The sequence below is a fragment of the Zea mays genome, chromosome 7, assembly GCF_902167145.1.
Source record: "Zea mays cultivar B73 chromosome 7, Zm-B73-REFERENCE-NAM-5.0, whole genome shotgun sequence".
In the NCBI taxonomy this organism is placed as follows: Eukaryota; Viridiplantae; Streptophyta; class Magnoliopsida; order Poales; family Poaceae; genus Zea; species Zea mays.
The window spans coordinates 176,474,766-176,493,213 of record NC_050102.1 but is presented as its reverse complement, the minus strand read 5'-3'; the positions used below and the strand labels follow the sequence as shown (position 1 = coordinate 176,493,213).

The 18,448-nt window shown below is 46.8% G+C and overlaps 3 protein-coding genes, 1 non-coding gene and 1 pseudogene across 5 annotated transcripts; 3 read left to right on the top strand and 2 right to left on the bottom strand.

Annotated features, from left to right (window-relative positions):
* Positions 1 to 850: 850 nt before the first annotated feature.
* On the bottom strand, positions 851 to 3,369 carry LOC118473003 (uncharacterized). Its single transcript, XM_035961153.1, has 3 exons — positions 3,179 to 3,369; positions 2,291 to 2,575; positions 851 to 2,225 (listed from the first exon to the last, which is right to left on the bottom strand). The coding sequence occupies exons 1-3, from the start codon at positions 3,257 to 3,259 to the stop codon at positions 1,026 to 1,028; spliced, it is 1,566 nt and encodes a 521-aa protein (XP_035817046.1). The 5' UTR covers positions 3,260 to 3,369; the 3' UTR covers positions 851 to 1,025.
* Positions 3,370 to 5,313: 1,944 nt separating this feature from the next.
* On the top strand, positions 5,314 to 7,604 carry LOC118473002 (reticuline oxidase-like). Its single transcript, XM_035961152.1, has one exon. It carries the CDS (start codon positions 5,401 to 5,403, stop codon positions 7,063 to 7,065), a length of 1,665 nt encoding a protein of 554 aa, XP_035817045.1. The 5' UTR covers positions 5,314 to 5,400; the 3' UTR covers positions 7,066 to 7,604.
* Positions 7,605 to 8,933: 1,329 nt separating this feature from the next.
* On the bottom strand, positions 8,934 to 18,080 carry LOC103633460 (uncharacterized). The gene is made up of 3 exons (XM_008655153.4): positions 17,570 to 18,080; positions 17,089 to 17,314; positions 8,934 to 9,259 (listed from the first exon to the last, which is right to left on the bottom strand). The coding sequence occupies exons 1-3, from the start codon at positions 17,942 to 17,944 to the stop codon at positions 8,946 to 8,948; spliced, it is 915 nt and encodes a 304-aa protein (XP_008653375.2). The 5' UTR covers positions 17,945 to 18,080; the 3' UTR covers positions 8,934 to 8,945.
* LOC103634405 (40S ribosomal protein S9-2 pseudogene) lies at positions 13,004 to 14,854 on the top strand (annotated as a pseudogene). Its single transcript, NR_156464.1, has 2 exons — positions 13,004 to 13,341; positions 14,421 to 14,854. The product of NR_156464.1 is annotated as a 40S ribosomal protein S9-2 pseudogene (transcript).
* On the top strand, positions 13,854 to 13,942 carry LOC111589839 (small nucleolar RNA Z162). The gene has a single exon (XR_004851674.1). It is a non-coding gene; the product is annotated as a small nucleolar RNA Z162 (small nucleolar RNA).
* Positions 18,081 to 18,448: the final 368 nt, after the last annotated feature.

Sequence of the window (18,448 nt, the reverse complement as noted above, 5' to 3'; positions counted from 1 at the left end):
ACATGAGGAAATAAGTACACTAGAATTAGAACCAAATAAAACAAGCAATTCAACATATAATAATGTATGCCACATATTGCTTCGTCTTAACAGGATAGTAACCCATGGCTTATAGTCATCAGATTCCATTCACTGATGCATCATAACCAAGAACAGTTTAGACTTTGGACAAGGGAAAAGGTAGACAACCTTAAATTTTGCTAGAAAAGGTCCTATGACAGCGACATGGTAGTCTGAATAAATTCTAACTTGCCTTGCCTTTCCCTTTAACAGATCTAATAGCTGAGAGCGTCATTCGTAATGATTCAGAATGAACTGTTTTAGTGTGTGTACCACTGAACTTAGAACATTGGACAGAAGAACAGATCATTCAACAGGAGAAAAGTGCCTTATGCAAGATAGTTATTTCCTACAAAAACATTTATACATGACAATACATACAGCTGGGAGCATAACAGACTTTGTACCGTGATAAAAAATAGTAACTAATAAATCATGCACAATTATTCGACAATACATACAACTGTGAGCATAAGAAACTTTCCCCTTTTGGTGACATCTTGTTGGGTTTCAACTCTAGCCTACCACAACTTGCTTAAGACTAAAAGACTATGTTGATATTGATGTTGATGATATAAATAGATATTTTGTATGTTTTCTTTTTGTACACATCTCCTTAAGTTTTGGTATCCAGACAGTAGTGATATCGCTAGTAGATTGGGGTTGAAGGGGTCTTCTTCCTCTTGATCTTATCATTGTCTAACATATCGCTAGTAGATTGGGGTTTTCCGGTAAAATCGTCGAAATGTATGTTGACGCTGAAATAGAAAATGATCACACACGAGAAAAAAAAATTGAAGAAGCAATTTTCCTTGTATATTCTAATACCTATTTTAGTTTCTCAATCACAGAATGCTGTCGTGTTGTTAGGGACAGAAAACCAGATGAAGTGTACATACACTACAGTACGCACATACACGCAGCACGCGTTACCTATCAAAAGATGTTCAGCTCAAGTGTGCATGTTACTGCAGCAACTGGTCCATGACCTCTTGGACGATGACCCCAGCGTGCTCAGCAGCACCAGGCACCCGGGTGCACTCGAGGAACCCCAAACCTTTCCAGGTATCCTGCGGCTCCCTTAACAGCCTGGCTGCACCATCCCAACACACGAAGACGACCAACGCCTTCCGCTCCAGATCGTGTAGTGACACATGATGGTCACCAAAGGCAGAAAGCCTAGCCGAGAGATCAAATAATGTAGTGCCATGGACAACACCTGATAGAAGCAAACATCTCTCCGGGAAGCCACTTCTGAGAACACATTCAGGGGTTGCCAAAGCACAAAACCTGATGAGACAGTGGACGAGCGCGATAGTGTCACTGTCACCTTCCCTGAGTTCCCGCACCTGCTGAAATGCTGCAGTGTCCCCCATCGTCATCACAGGCTGGTGCTGCTGCTCCTTCTTCTTCTGCTCAGATGAGATATCTGGTCCTCCAAATCCATAGACATTGGCACAGCTGGGTTTCTGTCCAAAGAACCGTATCCATGTCTCCTCAGGCGTCTGCCGCAGACGCGTCGTGTCCTCCGAGCTTCCCAGCACCACGACAACAAGTCCCTCTGACCGGTGGATGATCACTGCCTCGGCGGCGTGGACGAGATCCGCTTCAAACTGCAGGAAGTGTGCAAGCTCTGCAGCGTCGAGCTTCTGAGTATCCATCCCAACCAACAGCAACACGCGATGCCGGTAACTCTCCTCGCCATCTGCGACACACGGTGGCAGCAGCCGCCGGAGCATGCAGGCATCTCGATCTGTAGGATCAGCACGCATCGGAAACAGGGACGAATCGTACAGCTTCAGCCCCAACTTGTACATCAACGGAGGCGCCCTCCGGGCCACCAGCTCTGTGCTCTCGGTGTCGTCGTACACGAGGACGCCAGCTTCTCGGTCACTGCGGACGATTGCGGCAACCACGTAGGCCCGAACAAATAGTACTTTCCAGGCCATGTCACACAATCCGTGGGCTCCTTGGCTGATTGTGCTTCCACTGCGAGCTCCGATGAGAATGCATCTCAGGTGGAAGTCCCGGTCTTGGTCAGCAAGGATGTACTGTGGCGGTACAAGCGACCGAAGCACCAGTGCCGTGCATCTTCTCGCGGAACCTTCTGCAACGCCGTCTAGGATGGACGTGCGTACTGAGACCTCCTTGCCGTGCCAAGTAGCCTGCTATCAGCATTATTCAGAATTGACAGACAGACAGAAGGATCACGGCCGGGAAGATGACTTACCGGAGTGCAGGTGGCAAAGAGGCCTTCCCGCGGTGTCTGGATCGTACTGTCAAGGGCATCGAAGACGAGGAGAGCAACCCTGAAGCCAGTCTGGATGTCTCGCACCAAAACGGCCGTCTGCACACCCACGATACTCTGAAACAAGTCCAACGAACTGACACTGGCTGGGACGCCGTCGAGAATCAGGCATCTCTCCAGGAAGTGGGGATCCTCCAACACTTGTGGTTCCATGGCATGAAGAACTGCAATTAGATTCCTCATGTAGCTGAAGGCCCGACCTTTCTTCTGCAATGCAGCAAACGTCAGTAGAGAGTAGAGCAAGCGATTCGCGTCGCGGCGGGAAACAACGGCGGCAACAGCAGTTTGCGGGGCAAGAACTAGAGGGGGTGAAAAAGAAAGAATGCAGCCAGCAGCAATTCACCACGAATTCATCATCATCATCATCATCATCATCTTCTTCCTTCCTTTCTTTTTCACCCGAGCAGGGGCAAGAACAACACCAAGAACCAACAGCAACACGAGGCCGGGGCCAAACAGAATGGCAAGAACAACAACACCAGAAGCCAAAGCCAGCAGCAGTTTGGTCAAGAACACGACGGCCAAAACAATACGAACAGACAGCAGTTCGTTCGCGCCAATCCCTCCCTCTTTCTCTTTAATTCCGCGAGCAAGCAGGGCAAGGACAAGAACAGCCGGACGACGCCAACCGCAGTTCGCGAGGCAAGAACACGACGCCCACAAACCCTCCCCGAAAATTCCTCTCGCGCCTAGGAAGAACACGGCGGCCAAAAGAGCGACGAGCATGAACGCCAAAGGAACAAGAGGAGAGAAGGAGAGCAAGATCGGCGAAGAAGAAGACCCGGAGCCCGGAGGGAGAGGGGGAAGCACCTGTCTGGAACGCCACAGGCCAGATAGGATGATGGGGCGCCAACGCGACGATATGGCACCGGCGGGAGGAGGGCGAGCCATCTTCGTCGCGAAGAAAGCTTCGGATCGCTGGAGAGGAAGGCGTCGGAGGGTTTCTTCGGGTTTTGCTGCCGTGAGGTTCGAGAGGGAGCAAGGGAGGGAAAACAAAAACAAAACAGGGGGTCGGGTTTGGCTTTCTGTTTGGGCTCTCCGGCTTTTGTTTACGTCAAATCGTGTTTCCCCGGAGATACGAGAGAGATGGGCCGAACTGAAGCGGCCTGAACCGAGACAATGGAAGGCCCAGAAAGGACCCGTCAGTATTCATGTTCATCGGCCTAGTTCACTTTAGTTTGGTTCGGTTCCTGCTCTGATGTGATCGGAATGGTTTCTTTTTTCTTTCTTTTTTATATTAGACAAGCAATGGAACGGTTTTCTTTCATCAGCAACCTGAAAACCAAACAGAGGCATTCAGTATGCGTTACTGTCCAGAAACTGAGACTGTATAGGCCCGTCAAGCAGCCGCTCAATGAACTGGTTCCGCGTTTATCTTTTCTCCGCACAAAATTTCTACTCTAAAAGCTAGTTTGGCAACTTTATTTCCTAAAATATTCTTATTTTTCCAAAAGAAAATGAGAAATTAAAAATCACTTAAAAATAGAGTTGTCAAACTAGGTTCCGAACCTGTTTGTTTCGTATTATAATCTCTCCAGCTTATATAATCCAACGCAAATAATCCAACAGATAAGCAAACACTTATATTATGTGTTCAGATTATATAATCTAAAGCCCAGATTATGATAATCTCATAATCTCCTCAAGAGAGCTTATTTAAGATTATTTTTTTGGCAAAAGACCCACTACCCATGGTTATATAAATAGAAATTACAATATATGTCATCCTTCTTTCTTCACCTCCAATAAACAAACAAGAGTATTGTTGTCGTTGTGAATAATCTACATTTATATAATCTAGACTATCAAACAGCTACATATAGATTATAATCTATCTAGATTATAATTTAGATTATAATCCAGATTATATAATCTATAAGCCGAAACAAACAGACCCAAATCACCGGATCGAATTTATCCCGGACAGAGATATTTTTCTTGATCTATCCTAGTTCGTGCACTTAAAAAACCATCCTATAGAAATAAATGGCCGGCTCAGATATATCTATCTATCTTCATCATCACTACTATAAAGAATTCATTCAAAGTTCACTCAAGAGAACATATCGATGTACATGGTACACGTATTAAATCATCAATATCTATTTTAGTTAGATCTAACATCTCTAGTTGCTCGTTATATTTTACCGATAACGTATTCCACCACTACGCTCTATCACTTCGGCGGATGTTCTTTTATAAAATATATAGAACAATCAGAGACATAAGATCTTTAGAAAATTTATTATGTGCACTAGACTCCAATTCCCACGTGCATCATATATGTTCTCCTATCTTAATATTCATATCTAAATTTTAATCTATAAATATTAGATTTGTTACACGCGCTGCCGCGTGCAAGTGACCAGTAAATATTACGGGGATGTTTGGTTCTATACATAAGGTGCCAAAAATTACCATACAATTTTATGCCACACTTATCTAAGATGATTAAGGTTAGGCACTTAAATTATGTGCCACAATTTGTCATGCGTAAGAAAATTTTGCCACACTTTTACAAGTCATTAATATAACGAGTGGAACCTACGTAGGAGGAGAAAAATCTTATCATAATTATGGCTTCAAACCAAACACATGTCTAACCTTAGACGTGCCAAAATGTGGCAAGTGAGACACTAAACCAGACAACCTTGCATCGTGCGCTAGGTTTCTTATATTCCATTGATCGTGGAAACATAAAAAAGTATAATTATAATTATATATATATATATATAGTGTCAATTTTGTACCTAGAAATAATGTTAGAGTAATGATTAGTCAACGATCATTAAGTTTGGTTTTTTTGAAACTAAGGAAAGCGGTACTACTACTTAGCAGCCAAGTACTATAGATTAATCCAAGTAGCCAACTTGTAGCCAAGTTGCACCGTGTTGAGTTGAATAGTATATATATCATTGCAGACCAGTGATCATAGTATCATACACTAACCATTGCCTTTTTAGAAGGAAACTAACCGAACTCAAGAACGCTACTGTTTGTACAAGCACTAGAGTGAGAGCACCATCACCACCATGTACACCAATAGCTCCCCAACTTCCTTACTTCTAGGCATACTCAGCATACTCTTATCAACGCATCCCCATGTCATCGCGTCGCAGTCTCCGCGCGACAATGGCGTGCGCGCCAGGTCCTTGTCGACCTGCCTACTGGCCTCCGGCGTCCGTAACTTCTCCATGGCCGGGTCTCCGGGCTACGCCACCATCTTCGACTTCTCCATCCAGAACCTCCGCTTCGCAGCCCCGGGGATCCGCAAGCCGGAGGCTGTCGTGCTGCCCACCTCCAGGCGCGGCCTCCAGCGCGCGGTTCTCTGCGCGCGTAGTGCGTCGCTGGCCATCCGCGTGCGCAGCGGCGGGCACAGCTACGAGGGCCAGTCCTACACCGTCTCCGGCGGCGTGCTGGACGGTAAAGCCCCCTTTGTTGTGATCGACCTCATGAACCTGAACAAGGTCCGTGTCCACGCCGCGTCAGCCACGGCGTGGGCGGAGTCCGGCGCGACGCTAGGCGAGGTCTATCACGCGGTGGCGCACTCGTCGCCGTCGAACCGGTCGTCCCTGGCGCTCACCGCCGCGTCGTGCTCCACGATCGGTTTGGGCGGACACATCTCCGGCGGCGGCTTCGGACCGGTGTCCCGGAAGTTCATGCTCGCGGCCGACAACGTGCTAGACGCGCTGCTCGTCGACGCGGTGGGCAGAGTCCTGGACCGCAGAGCCATGGGCGAGGACGTGTTCTGGGCCATCCGCGGCGGCGGAGGCGGCAGCTGGGGAGTCGTCTACGCCTGGAAGCTCCGGCTCGTCCCTGTTCCCGACACCGTGACGGTGTTCACGCCGAGAAGGGAAGGTTCGGTGGACGCCATGGCGGGCCTCGTGTACAGGTGGCAGTTCGTGGGGCCTGCTCTGCCGGACGAGTTTTACCTCTCGGCCTCGCTCACGATCGGTAGCTCGTCGTCGTCATCACAGGAAGACCGAGATCTTCGCAACGTGGCATTCACGGGGCTGGTGCTTGGGCCAAAGGAGATGGCCATGTCGGTGCTGAACGAGAGGTTCCCAGAGCTGGGCCTCGCCGAGGCGGAGGTGTCGGAGATGAGCTGGGTCGAGTCGGCAGCACGGCTCGCCGGGCTGAGCTCGGTGGACGAGCTCACCAGCAGGGTATCCAAGACCAAGTACTACGGCAAGAACAAGTCCGACTACGTGCAGCGGCCCATCTCGAGGGATTCCCTAGCCGCCATCCTACGGTACCTCTCCGACGGGCCGCCGGCGGGGTACGTGACCATGGACCCCTACGGTGGCGCCATGGCACGCTTGAGCGCCACGGCGACGCCGTTCCCGCACCGCGCGGGCAACCTGTACGCCCTTCAGTACGGCGTCACGTGGGACTCGGACGCCGGCGAGGCCAGCGTGAGTGCACGCATACAATGGCTCCGGTCACTGTACGCGTACATGACGCCGCACGTGTCGTCCAACCCACGCGCCGCGTACGTAAACTACATTGACATCGACCTCATGGGCTTTGACGAGAGCCTCGGCCCGGTCAGATTGGCATCGTCGGTGAGCCATGCGCGGGCGACCTGGGGCGCGGCGTACTTCACCGTGGAGAACTTCGACCGGCTCGTCCGGGCCAAGACGCGAATAGATCCTGCCAATGTCTTTTACAATGCCCAAAGCATACCATTGCATTAGCGGAAGATAGGGCCGAAATTTATTTGTGTACAAGATAAACTTCCTCCACCTCCTCCTTCCCCACCCCATCACGCGCACGTGCTCGGTATCCATTCCAAAATAAATGCACATCTCGTTTATCAAGAAGGTTAAACTTTTGTTAGGTTTCATCGAGTATATATATATACTAGTACGATCCCCGTACGTTGCGACAGCACATGAATTATTCGATAAAATATTAGTACATAAAAATAAACAACACATATTAACCATATATTCTCTTAATGGTTGCTAAGGTAGTGAAGAAATTGTAGCCACTTTCCTAATTTTTTTATCGTTCTTAGTTTTGAAATGGTGAATGTTGACCAGGTTTATCCGTTGTCAAAGCAAACGTTGGTGGTGGGTATAGAAATCAGGCATGGATACAAGATATAGCTCTAAAAACAGAATCATGGATAAACAACTCGTTCAGATATTCCTATTGATGTTTGTGAGTCAACTGTAACTACATGAAGCAAAATATACCTAAATAACACAACCTAGCTCCACAAGGCAGACACGACATGACCAAGGTGCACTGTCACAATTCAAAAAACTGCTACATTTATTTCTGCTTGTTGATGAATTAATTTACCGCAGTTGAGCAAGGGGGCGACCACCTGTTTTTGGATATAGACAAACAAATTGTAAGCTGCTTGTTGAAATATATGTACTTCAGGATTAATGAGTACTACTAGTAAATAAGGTCACCAAAAGTTATTATATTGGTGCACTGATGAAAACAGATGAAACAAATTTTACAACTTTATGTTTAAAACAATGATCCGGAGTAAGATGTATTGTTTTTAAAGATAATTCTGTAAGCCTGATTGTTATAATGAATAAGCTTCAATACGAATTGCATTTCCTTTGAACAAACTCTTTATTTACTGATCTAAAGCAAAACACGGAAATTCACATAATTACCTTGTGGTAATTCCACTTAGTTTTGTCTCCGACCTTGTATGCAAGTGGGATGAAAGCTCCCAGGCCCCATCCCACCATTCTCCCACTGTCACCTTCCCTGAGTTCCCGCACCTGCTGAAATGCTGCAGTGTCCCCCATCGTCATCAGTCATCACAGGCTGGTGCTGCTGCTGCTTCTTCTTCTGCTCAGATGAGATATCTGGTCCTCCAAATCCATAGACACTGGCACAGCTGGGTTTCTGTCCAAAGAACCGTATCCATGTCTCCTCAGGCGTCTGCCGCAGACGCGTCGTGTCCTCCGAGCTTCCCAGCACCACGACAACAAGTCCCTCTGACCTGTGGATGATCACTGCCTCGGCGGCGTGGACGAGATCCGCTTCAAACTGCAGGAAGTGTGCAAGCTCTGCAGCGTCGAGCTTCTGAGTATCCATCCCATTTTAATGCTAATGTGGGCCAATTAAAAGACTACATATAAAATTAAAAGACTACATATGACCGTAGTAGGCGGTGCTAATCAGTTTGGGCCGGTATCGACTTACCGATCTGGTACAGACTAGTGCTGGCAATTGGGACGAGCCGGGTCAGCCCAGTCCAAGCCCATCGTGCTTCGTGTCAAACGAGTTCGGGTCAGTAAAGTTCTAAAACTATTAGACCGTACCGTGCTAGTCCGAAGTGTAAAAATAGTGGCTCAGCCTGGTCCTAAACCACGTCGTGCCTTCGTTAGGCCGTGCCCGACCAAGCCCGACTGTATATTTGACCACATAAAATCAAAATATTACAACCATATAAAGTCCATATCTTACTAAATTAAAGGTATTAAACAATCTTAGCATCATTTAAACACATAAACCTCCAAATATCATAATAATATAAAATCGTTATCTTACTAAATTAAAAAAATTAAACAAATTTCGTATCGGGCCGTGCTTTGAGCTCCTATTTTCGGGTCGTGATCATAATGGCCGGAAAAGCCGAACCTATATTCACAGCAGTACAGACGGACACCTCTGTCGACCGGGGGTATGAACCGACTCGCAATGGAGTCGCTCTGATCGGAGAGCGCTGGAGCGGGTTTATAGGGGACCCAACTGACGATGAGATTGTGATGTGACTGCGTGTTCGCCTCGCCGCTAGTTCATCCTCTGACTGGTAACGTAGCTGAGGCACCTGAGCAACTGGTATGGCCGTAGGTACTGATTGTGCGTAATTTCCACACTGGACAATGTTGAAGCCTTCCATCCACAAGCGACCATCTGCACCCAGTGTTGGCCCACTACTGCAGCGAAGTACTTATATGAGCTCGTCAGACGGACACTCCTGCCTAGGATGGGATACAGGGAGGCTACCACTCATATTCAGCTTTGGCTCCTTGGTGCCCTGGTATCCCACTCTGAGTTTGATGTTGTTGACTTTCTGATCTGTGAGATTGAGGACACCGTTCTGGATGGGATTCGTGCTCGACGGCAGCTACCGTATGCTCACTACTTGTGCCACATCTTTGCGCAGCTGATCCAGCCACCTCGTTTTCAGAGTACCCTTGAGGCCTCACGCCTTGTGTTTGGATCTTACCGTCCTGCTCCTGAGATTCCAGTGCCAGCTTATGCTCCTGTGTTTGACACTCAGGCCGAGGATGCTGCACTTCGACAGTTTGACACCCAGGGTGCAGCTGCTGATGATGATGATGATGATGATTTTGGGGTTCCTCTTCCGCCCCCGCCTCCTATGCCTCCACGCTCACATGATCATGAGGCTGGGAGTTCCCGTGCTGCCCCTGCTCCTCCTCCAGCTTTGGACCCTGCCCTTGCTTCGATTCTTCAGACTCTCACCCAGCAGCAGCAGACTCTCACTCAGCAGCAGCAGACTCTCACCCAGCAGCAGGCTCTTCTGGCAGCCGAGCAGGCCCGTTTATCCGACAGGATGCTCTCGATGTTTCAGAGCATGCAGGACAGGCAGGATGCATTTCAGCAGCAGCTTATTCAGGATAGGGCAGAGAGTAGGGCATTCATGGCTCTCATGCTTCAGCATTCTGGTATCTCAGCACCTCCAGTTCAGTCTGCTCCGCCTTCTTCGCTTCACGCTCCAGTAGTGCCTTCGATCTTGTCTGCACCCCCTGCTGTTACCTCTCCGCTCCGGCCGGTCACCTTGGCGTTCACTTCTCCAGTTCTCAGCTCTGTCTGCCCGCAGCCGCCAGTGCCACCAGCATCTGCTGTTACCACTACCGCTGTGGCAGTATCTGTGACTGCTTCTGCTCCGGTAGCTCCTGCAGCGCTGCCTGCGTCCGAGTCAGTACCAGCTCCAGCTTCTACCGCAGATCCTGGATCCGAGACTGACTCTGACCCTCCGTCGGCGTTTGCTCTGCTACCTCGACCTCGACCGGATGCGCCCCCGCCGCCTCCTCCTGCTTCAGATGTTTAGGTTCAGGTCCCTTTTGGTGTTTGACGCCAAAGGGGGAGAGATATGAGTTGTGAGAGCTAGGGGGAGTTAGAGAGTTAGTAGAGAGTCAGTGTCCTTTTGATGTAATATTTGTGCCTGCTACTCTCTGTACTAGCTTTATGTTTTTGGCTCACAAACTCGTCATATACTCTCGTTGCGTATGATTGACTGTGTGTTCACCTTATATTTTATCACCAGTCTTCTAGCTCTTGTTTCATTAATTTGACTTCACTTTTATATGAACAAGAATCTTATGATGTGTATGCGCTCACTCTTATTATTATGGTACACATTCTTTCTGTCAAAAAGATTACTAAGTATAACTAATCATTCTCTCTATTGACAGAATCTTCAAAACAAACTACTCTCACAAAACTTGTAGGGTTGTCATCAATCACCAAAAAGGGGGAGATTGAAAGCATCTAGGCCCCTGGTTGGTTTTAGTGATTAATGACAACGTAATATTATATGTGACTAACGTGTGTTTTGCAGAGACAAATGGTAAGTTAGGTCGCATGACAGGTAAAAGCACTACAATGTGAAAACAATCCCGGAAATAAGAACTCGAAGCGACGGCTAAAAAGACGGAACAAAAGGTGAAGGTCTACGGAGTCCGAGTGTCAAGGAGATGTGGACACTCGCGATTTAGTTAGGTCTTTTATTCTCTTTTAGCCGTACTATAAAGAGGGGTTGTCGATGAGTAGTTTGACCAAGAGAGTTCTAGTGTAGTGTTGGTGCACAATCACACTCATATACAGTGCTAGGTGTCACTCTAGAACTCACACACAAGTTAGAACGAAAACCGATTTGAAAATCAGCTGAAAAACAAGATGCTTTGGGGCACCGGACTGTCCGGTGTGCACCGGACTGTCCGGTGCACCCTCTGCCAGGTGGGACCAGGCTGGTCCTCAGCAGAGCCTTCCCAGTCGCAGAAACCCGAGAGCGCTGCCTTCGGAAATGAATTTTAGTGGCACACCGGACACCGCACCGGACTGTCCGGTGTGCACCGGACAGTGGACTGTTCACTGTCCGGTGCGCCATGAGTCCAACGGCTAGCTGTCAGAACTAGCCGTTGGAAGTGACCGTTGGCGCACCGGTGGCGCACCGTTGGCGCACCGGTGGCGCACCGGACTGTCCGGTGCGCCATCGCGCAGCAAGTTTCCTGTAACGGCTAGTTGGTGGGTGAGGGCTATTTATACCCCCTCCACCCACCATATTCAATGTCTTGCACTCCACATTTATTCCAGCACTTTGGTAGAGCATTGCAAGCACCAAAAGCCTAGTGAGGAGATTAGAGAATCATAATCTGCGCTTGTTCCTCATTAGCGCTAGTGAGAGCCACCTAGAGCACACACCACTTGCATTAGGCTTCTCTTGGTCAAGCGAAAGTCTATGGCTTGTTACTCTTGGTGATCGGCATCACCTAGACGGCTTGGTGGCGTTGGGAGCTCGGTGATCACCGTGAAGATCTTGTTGGTGACCCGACTCAAGTTTGTAAGCGGTCTCGAGGGATCCACCGCGCCGGAGTGGCAAAGGATCATCTCGTAGTGAGCACTTGGTTCTTGCGAGGACCAAGGGGGAGCGATACCCTTGCGCGGGTGCTCCAACGAGGACTAGTGGAGAGTGCCGACTCTTCGATACCTCGGGAAAAATTGGAGGAGTCTTCTAAACTTTGCTTTACTTTCCGCACTTAATTCAAGCTCTTTACTTTGTGTATTTGTTTAGCAAATATTTGAAGCATTGTTTTAGCCTTGTTACATTTCTAGTATTATTTTCTTAGTGCTAGTTGTTGGGGTGAAGTTGGGCTCTTGTTTAGCTATTGCTTAGGTTTTAATTAGTGTTGATTTTTAGAAAAGCCCAATTCACCCCCCCTCTTGGGCATCGTGATCCTTTCAGACGGCATCAATGCGCTCCCATGTCAGAGATTGGAATTCCCCCACCTGAGTCTCCACCTGATGCGACAACGACCGAGCCATGTCCGCTCGAACAGCAGCAGGAACCTCCACCTCTTGCAGCTTGGTCGCTAAGGTACCGATAGAAGCGATGTTACCCGCCACTGTCTTCTCAAGCGTCTCCCAATGGCGGTCTTGCGCGTCGAGGCGGTCACAGATCTGCTTCAGCAGCCGAGCTTGGGCGGCCATGGTCTGCGCCTGCGCCTCAAGCGCCACAGCGACGCTCGAATCCCCCGAAGTCGCCATCGGTAAGGGACTGGGAACAGCTGTGCCCAGGATGAACAAAGCCGATACCACTTGTAACTGTCTACTGGCTAACTACAAAGGAAACGAATGGAAATAACAGGAATAGTGTTGGTAATTTCTTTCTTAGTCTCTCTAACTCCCGCTTACAGTATTTAAGCTACCCTTTACATGACGGCTGCCTCAGCGCGTCCAGCAAGACGACGGGTATCTTGTATTGGGCTTGCGAACACGACGGCACAGTCTGATAATTCCAGCTTCGACATCGTCTTGGCCTATTTCCGCAGCCTTTACATCTTCCATCAGAACTCCATCCGGCTGCTGCACTTCGTCAACATGTTGGCTCACATGTTGTCTGCTGACAAGCGCCTAGATGCTGAGTTGAAGCTGGTTGGTGAGTATGGCCTCCGCTGCAAGCGTGAGCTGTGGCGCGTGCAGTATGCCCTGAGCCGTATCAGGAATGCAGCCAGGGAGCTGCTCACCCTGGATGAGAAGAACCCACGCCGTATCTTTGAGGGCGAGGCACTCCTCCGCCGCATGAACCGATATGGTCTCCTTGGCGAGGGACAGAACAAGCTTGATTATGTGCTTGCCCTCACTGTTGAGAACTTTCTCCAGCGCCGCCTCCAGACCATCGTCTTCAAGAATGGCATGGCCAAGTCCATCCACCATGCTCGTGTTCTGATCAGGTAGCGCCATATCAGGTTTGATCATATGCTCCTGATCCCTCGATTGTGCATCAACTTGTGTTGTATGGTAAAATTTAGTTATGAATTTGCAATATATTGTTCCAGACTGTGCCCAATTTTTTCATTATGTTTTGCTGCAGTTGGTTGTAGATTAGTTGTAAAGACACATTTGATCTTGGATGGGCCATATGATGAAAAACCATGTGCAATTCTCACGATGGTCTTATACCTGTTACCATAATGAATAGTTTGTGTGACCCTTGCCTTCTCTCTATGGTTCGTTTTTACTGTAGTGAGGTCCTTGCTCTGTCTTCTTCAGTGGAAAAATGAATAATCTTGGTGACAAGACACTGAACGTTTGGAATGTTTGATTCAGTATTAACATAATTTCATCATTCATTTCATTTTGTATTTTTTAATGTAGTTTTAATTTCAAATTTGTTTTTTGTTGCAAATTGCTTTCTTCCTGTGCATCATGTCATGTTCCTTCTAAATTCTAATGTCTGTGCATGTATTTCTATGTTTTGTTGGGTACAATGAGGAGTTAATTTTACTAATGTATCTCCGAGGCCAGAAGGTCAATGATTCTTATGTCCTTTTGCATTCCGAGTGCCCTATTGGATGTTCAAATAACATTTTCTATTTTCTTTTTTCCCTTTCAATGTGTGATTATGTTGTCTTATTTCTTTCAGATTCTTTAGTTTCTAATTAACATGGAACGCCTTGTTCTGTCCATTCCCAAACCTGTCAGACTCAGACGTAACTCTGCCTCATGTGGTTAGTGTCGTAACTCTGCCTCATGTGGTTAGTTTCTAATGCATTGCTTTGCTTGCACTCTAGTAAAATAGGGTGCCTCGCATAAATCCTTTTTAGCAGAATGTGATGATTTGTAACATGTATCACTGAATTAGTCCTGTGCTCTGCATAGAAAATGAGCTGTGGTGCTTATGGAGAAGACCAGATTATTGATAGGGATGCTTGTACTTTTAATTTAAATTGTTGCCATAGTTTGGTAGATTGACAGACAAGTTACAGTTTAGCAACTTGGATTTATGGGACTTTTGTCACCAAGGGGTCCTAAAACATTTTCACAGGGTGGGGAGGCAGCCCGTCAACATTCCCTCGTTCATGGTCAGGGTCGAGTCAGAGAAGCACATCGACTTCTCCCTCACCAGTCCTCTGGGTGGTGGTCCTGCTGGAAGGGTGAAGCGCAAGAACCAGAAGGCCTCTGGCGGCGGTGGCGGCGGCGATGGCGAGGAGGACGACGAGTAGTGCTACGTAGGATTCTGCGACATCAATTGGTTGAAATGTGAGATGGACACTCTAGATTATTGTGTGGTCTTCAATTCAGAAATCCTGCGATGGTAAACAATTTTGCAGCCCGCTACTGACACTCTTGTTTAATTCAAGCATTGGCATCGTGTCCGGACACCATGAATTGTATTCTTGTTTGCGTGGCTATTTGCTCGTCTAGCCTTTAGGTCAATGTTTAAGACTGAATCAAATTGGTAGCCAAGTTTGCATTCTTAGGCTGTGGTTAGCTGTTTGGTGTTTTTTTTCTTGGGCCAATTCTCTGTATACCATTGGAAAATATACTCGTTTCTTGTGTGCCATTGACCCCACATGTCATACAAAAAAATATACCTATATGCCGGTCAGTGGCACACAAGGAATGAGTATAAAAGCTGATGGCATATCAGAATTTTTTTATTTTTTCTTACACATGTAAGAAGCTTTCGTGCTAACTTAAGGGTTGTTTCGTTTCTAGGGACTAATGTTTAGTCTCTTTTTTTATTCCATTTTAGTACTTAAATTACTAAATATACAAACTTTTTAGTTTTCGTATCTAACAATATAGGGTATAAAATAGAATAAAATGAAGAGACTATAGATTAGTCCATAGAAACCAAACACCCCTTTAGGTCCTATTCGTTTTTATCAAACCCATGGGGATTGAGAGGGATTGAATCCCCTACAAGTCAAAATCCCCCTCAATCTCTATGGATTAGGGATGAAACGAACAAAGCCTTATTGTGTGCAAGAATACCGCCAATCTCGTTTGCATGTGGAAAATGAAGTTTGAATGGAGTGAAAATGTGAGATGTAGTGACATGGTTGTAAGTTGTTCACATACACACAGATATGCGTGGTAATGGATCACGATCCAAATGTTTCTTCACAATAAATAGAGTATTTGATTATTTTTAGTTTAAAAAATAAATAAAACTAAAGTTCAATTTTAATCTGGTTCGATACTTAAATTTTATAGTATAAAATTTAGAGTTTATTATCATTCCTACAGGTGGAAAACCCACTTTTTCCACCTCATATTCCTACCTGTTGCCGATGCGAGAAAAAATTTCTCTATGATTGTGTCTAGATAATTTTTTTCTTTTAAGTTGCACGAATTTTTTCTTTAAATTTGTAATACGAGTCTACCAACCAATGATCATATGTTGGTAACCACTAATCATTGGTAGGTAGATAAGTCTCAAATCTAAAATAGTGATGTTTTTCCAGCAGAAGAGAAAATATCCCTACAGCTCAATGTAGATTTTTTCATTAATATCCTTTAAATTTGCTGCAATGTTTACCTACCAATGTTAATGATAGATATTAGTGGTAGGTAACCACTCCTCTAACCAATAGAGTCTATTCGTGTGTTTGGTTGACTGTATTTGCTGGTGCTTACATCACATGATACAATGAGCTGGTGTTTGGTTGTTGTCAACCAGGCTCTACGCGTGCGAGGTGTGTGTTTGGTTACCAACATGCAGATGTGGAGTCAGACTCTCACAATACTCAAAGTACCCTGGACTAGGCTCTGCAGTCGCGAGCAAATTGATTGCATCTCTGGAGCCAGACTCTCGCTAGCCTGGCTCATGTAGCCAAGCTACATGGAGAAGCCAATCAAAGAGGTCATGTTTTTGTTACGTGAACGGTAGATTATAAATATGTATAGTTATAATCTAAAAACAAAAAATATAATAGTGTCTGAGCCAACACCGTGGCCTAGAAGTTGACCCATACATGACATGATTCTCGGTCGGGACTAGCATGAGTCTGTTTTGAATCATGCCGGTTCATGTTGTGACACTATTAAATGGGTCGTGACTGCCGAACCAGACTGGGCCGCGACACCAATAAATGGGTTGTGCCCCGTGCCGACTTACTAGGCATAGCCCATTCGAGCGTGGAAAAAGACGAGAGAACAATCGTGTTTGAAAAACTATCACATTTAAGCAATGTCTACCTATATGATATATAGAAATCGTAGCGATGCACGTGCAACTAATTAGTATTGTGTTTTAAGTGTTTAGATGACAAGGATTCCTCCAGACACTCAAGAAATATTTAAGGGGACAAGCCTCAAGTTGTTAGGGAAACAGAAGCGTGGTAAAGATAAATTGGTAAAGACAAATTTCGTGTCCGGCCGTGCTTTGAGCTACTATTTTCGGGTCGTGATCATAATGGCCGGAAAAGCCGAACCTATATTCACAGCAGTACAGACGGACACCTCTGTCGACCGGGGGTATGAACCGACTCGCAATGGAGTCGCTCTGATCGGAGAGCGCTGGAGCGGGTTTATAGGGGACCCAACTGACGATGAGATTGTGATGTGACTGCGTGTTCGCCTCGCCGCTAGTTCATCCTCTGACTGGTAAAGTAGCTGAGGCACCTGAGCAACTGGTATGGCCGTAGGTACTGATTGTGCGTAATTTCCACACTGGACAATGTTGAAGCCTTCCATCCACAAGCGACCATCTGCACCCAGTGTTGGCCCATAAATCTGTGACCTCCTTGATGGCACGAACCGACTGCCATCGCCAAGGTAGTTTTGGAACACAGTCGCTGGCCTCGATTCCATCCATAGCGGCATCATTGATTGTCCGATGCTTGTTGCTGCCTCTGTAGTAGTTGGCTCCGTGCTATGTTTTGCAGTTGAATCTCCAGACGACGCAGTTGATGTGTTGGAGTACAAATTAACCTATAAAAATTGATTCGTCCGTTCACACAATAGAATGCGTGGTTACATTTAGAAAAGAAAAACATATTTAAAGACCAATCGAATAGCATAATATATACTTCATCATTTGTTCTAAATTATTATAAGTTATTTAAAACTAGATTTTACTATACATCTAAATATAATCCGTATTTAGGTTCTCAGCAAGAGCTACATATATATACAGAAAAGCTAAATTAGTAATTTATAACTGGGAAGGAGGAAATATTTGATAACCTTGATACTGTTTGGATGAATAAAACTCGTGGAGAGCGCAAGGTGGGGAGGCGGGACGGCGCTGTACAGCCCAGATGATATTTCCTCTTGCCTCCGGAAAGCGACCGGCACGCTCGCTTCGTCCCTGAAGACAATCACCGCCATGAACAGGTGTCGGCATAAAGCGATCGCCTCAATGGCGCCGAACTTCTCCAGATCGGCACGCAAGTCGTCGTCTTTCTCGGGGAAGGACAGGTCGAGTTGCTGGGCCAGAATACAACGGCTGTGCAGATTGCCGGAGAGTTGGCCGACGGCGGGGGCCAGGAGGTCGCGCGCCAGGGTCGCCCTCTCCACTACATGGCCATATATGCGGCGTAGGTTTTCTAGGGTCACCATGTTGGTATGGTTTTTTTTTTGGATCTACTCTATGCTCGCTCGGATCTCTGCGACGGCTCTTGTTGCTTTGTATTTTTCTGAACCTCTCCGTCAGGCGCGTGGGTATATATACACCTGGAATACCAAAGTGGGCCCGTTTAAAGCGTTCTAATCCCACCTATATAGTAGGCTTTGTCGGTTTCAAATACCAAAGAGGCCAGTTTGGTTTTTGATGTGCGCTGCTTTTTGACGCGTGGCAACCAAAACATGACGACGTGCAGTGCAGTTTCCATCTGATGGGACGGAGGTGCTTGCGGATCCCGCCCACATAGCTGTTAAGTAACCCTAGTTAGGGTTATGTGGGCAAATATCTGTTTTGTCTCTGAGGGGTCTTACATCTCTATATAAGGAACATGTACACCTCCTCATAATACAGAGAAGAGAAAGAGGCCATAAGCCCAACCCTACATCGTGTTTATTGTGTTTCCTCTGTCGTGCTAATGGGAAGAGAGACGAGTTCTCTAC

Coding starts and splice junctions, on each gene's coding strand:
- LOC103633460 (XM_008655153.4), bottom strand. CDS start 17,944: ATGGTGACCCTAGAAAACCTACGCCGCATATATGGCCATGTAGTGGAG. Junction 17,315..17,569: donor TTCATCCAAACAGTATCAAG/GTTATCAAATAT, acceptor CAATTTTTATAG/GTTAATTTGTACTCCAACAC. Junction 9,260..17,088: donor GCCAACACTGGGTGCAGATG/GTCGCTTGTGGA, acceptor TGGGTGCAGATG/GTCGCTTGTGGATGGAAGGC.
- LOC118473003 (XM_035961153.1), bottom strand. CDS start 3,259: ATGGCTCGCCCTCCTCCCGCCGGTGCCATATCGTCGCGTTGGCGCCCC. Junction 2,576..3,178: donor GCCTGTGGCGTTCCAGACAG/GTGCTTCCCCCT, acceptor GCTGCATTGCAG/AAGAAAGGTCGGGCCTTCAG. Junction 2,226..2,290: donor TCTTTGCCACCTGCACTCCG/GTAAGTCATCTT, acceptor TGCTGATAGCAG/GCTACTTGGCACGGCAAGGA.
- LOC118473002 (XM_035961152.1), top strand. CDS start 5,401: ATGTACACCAATAGCTCCCCAACTTCCTTACTTCTAGGCATACTCAGC.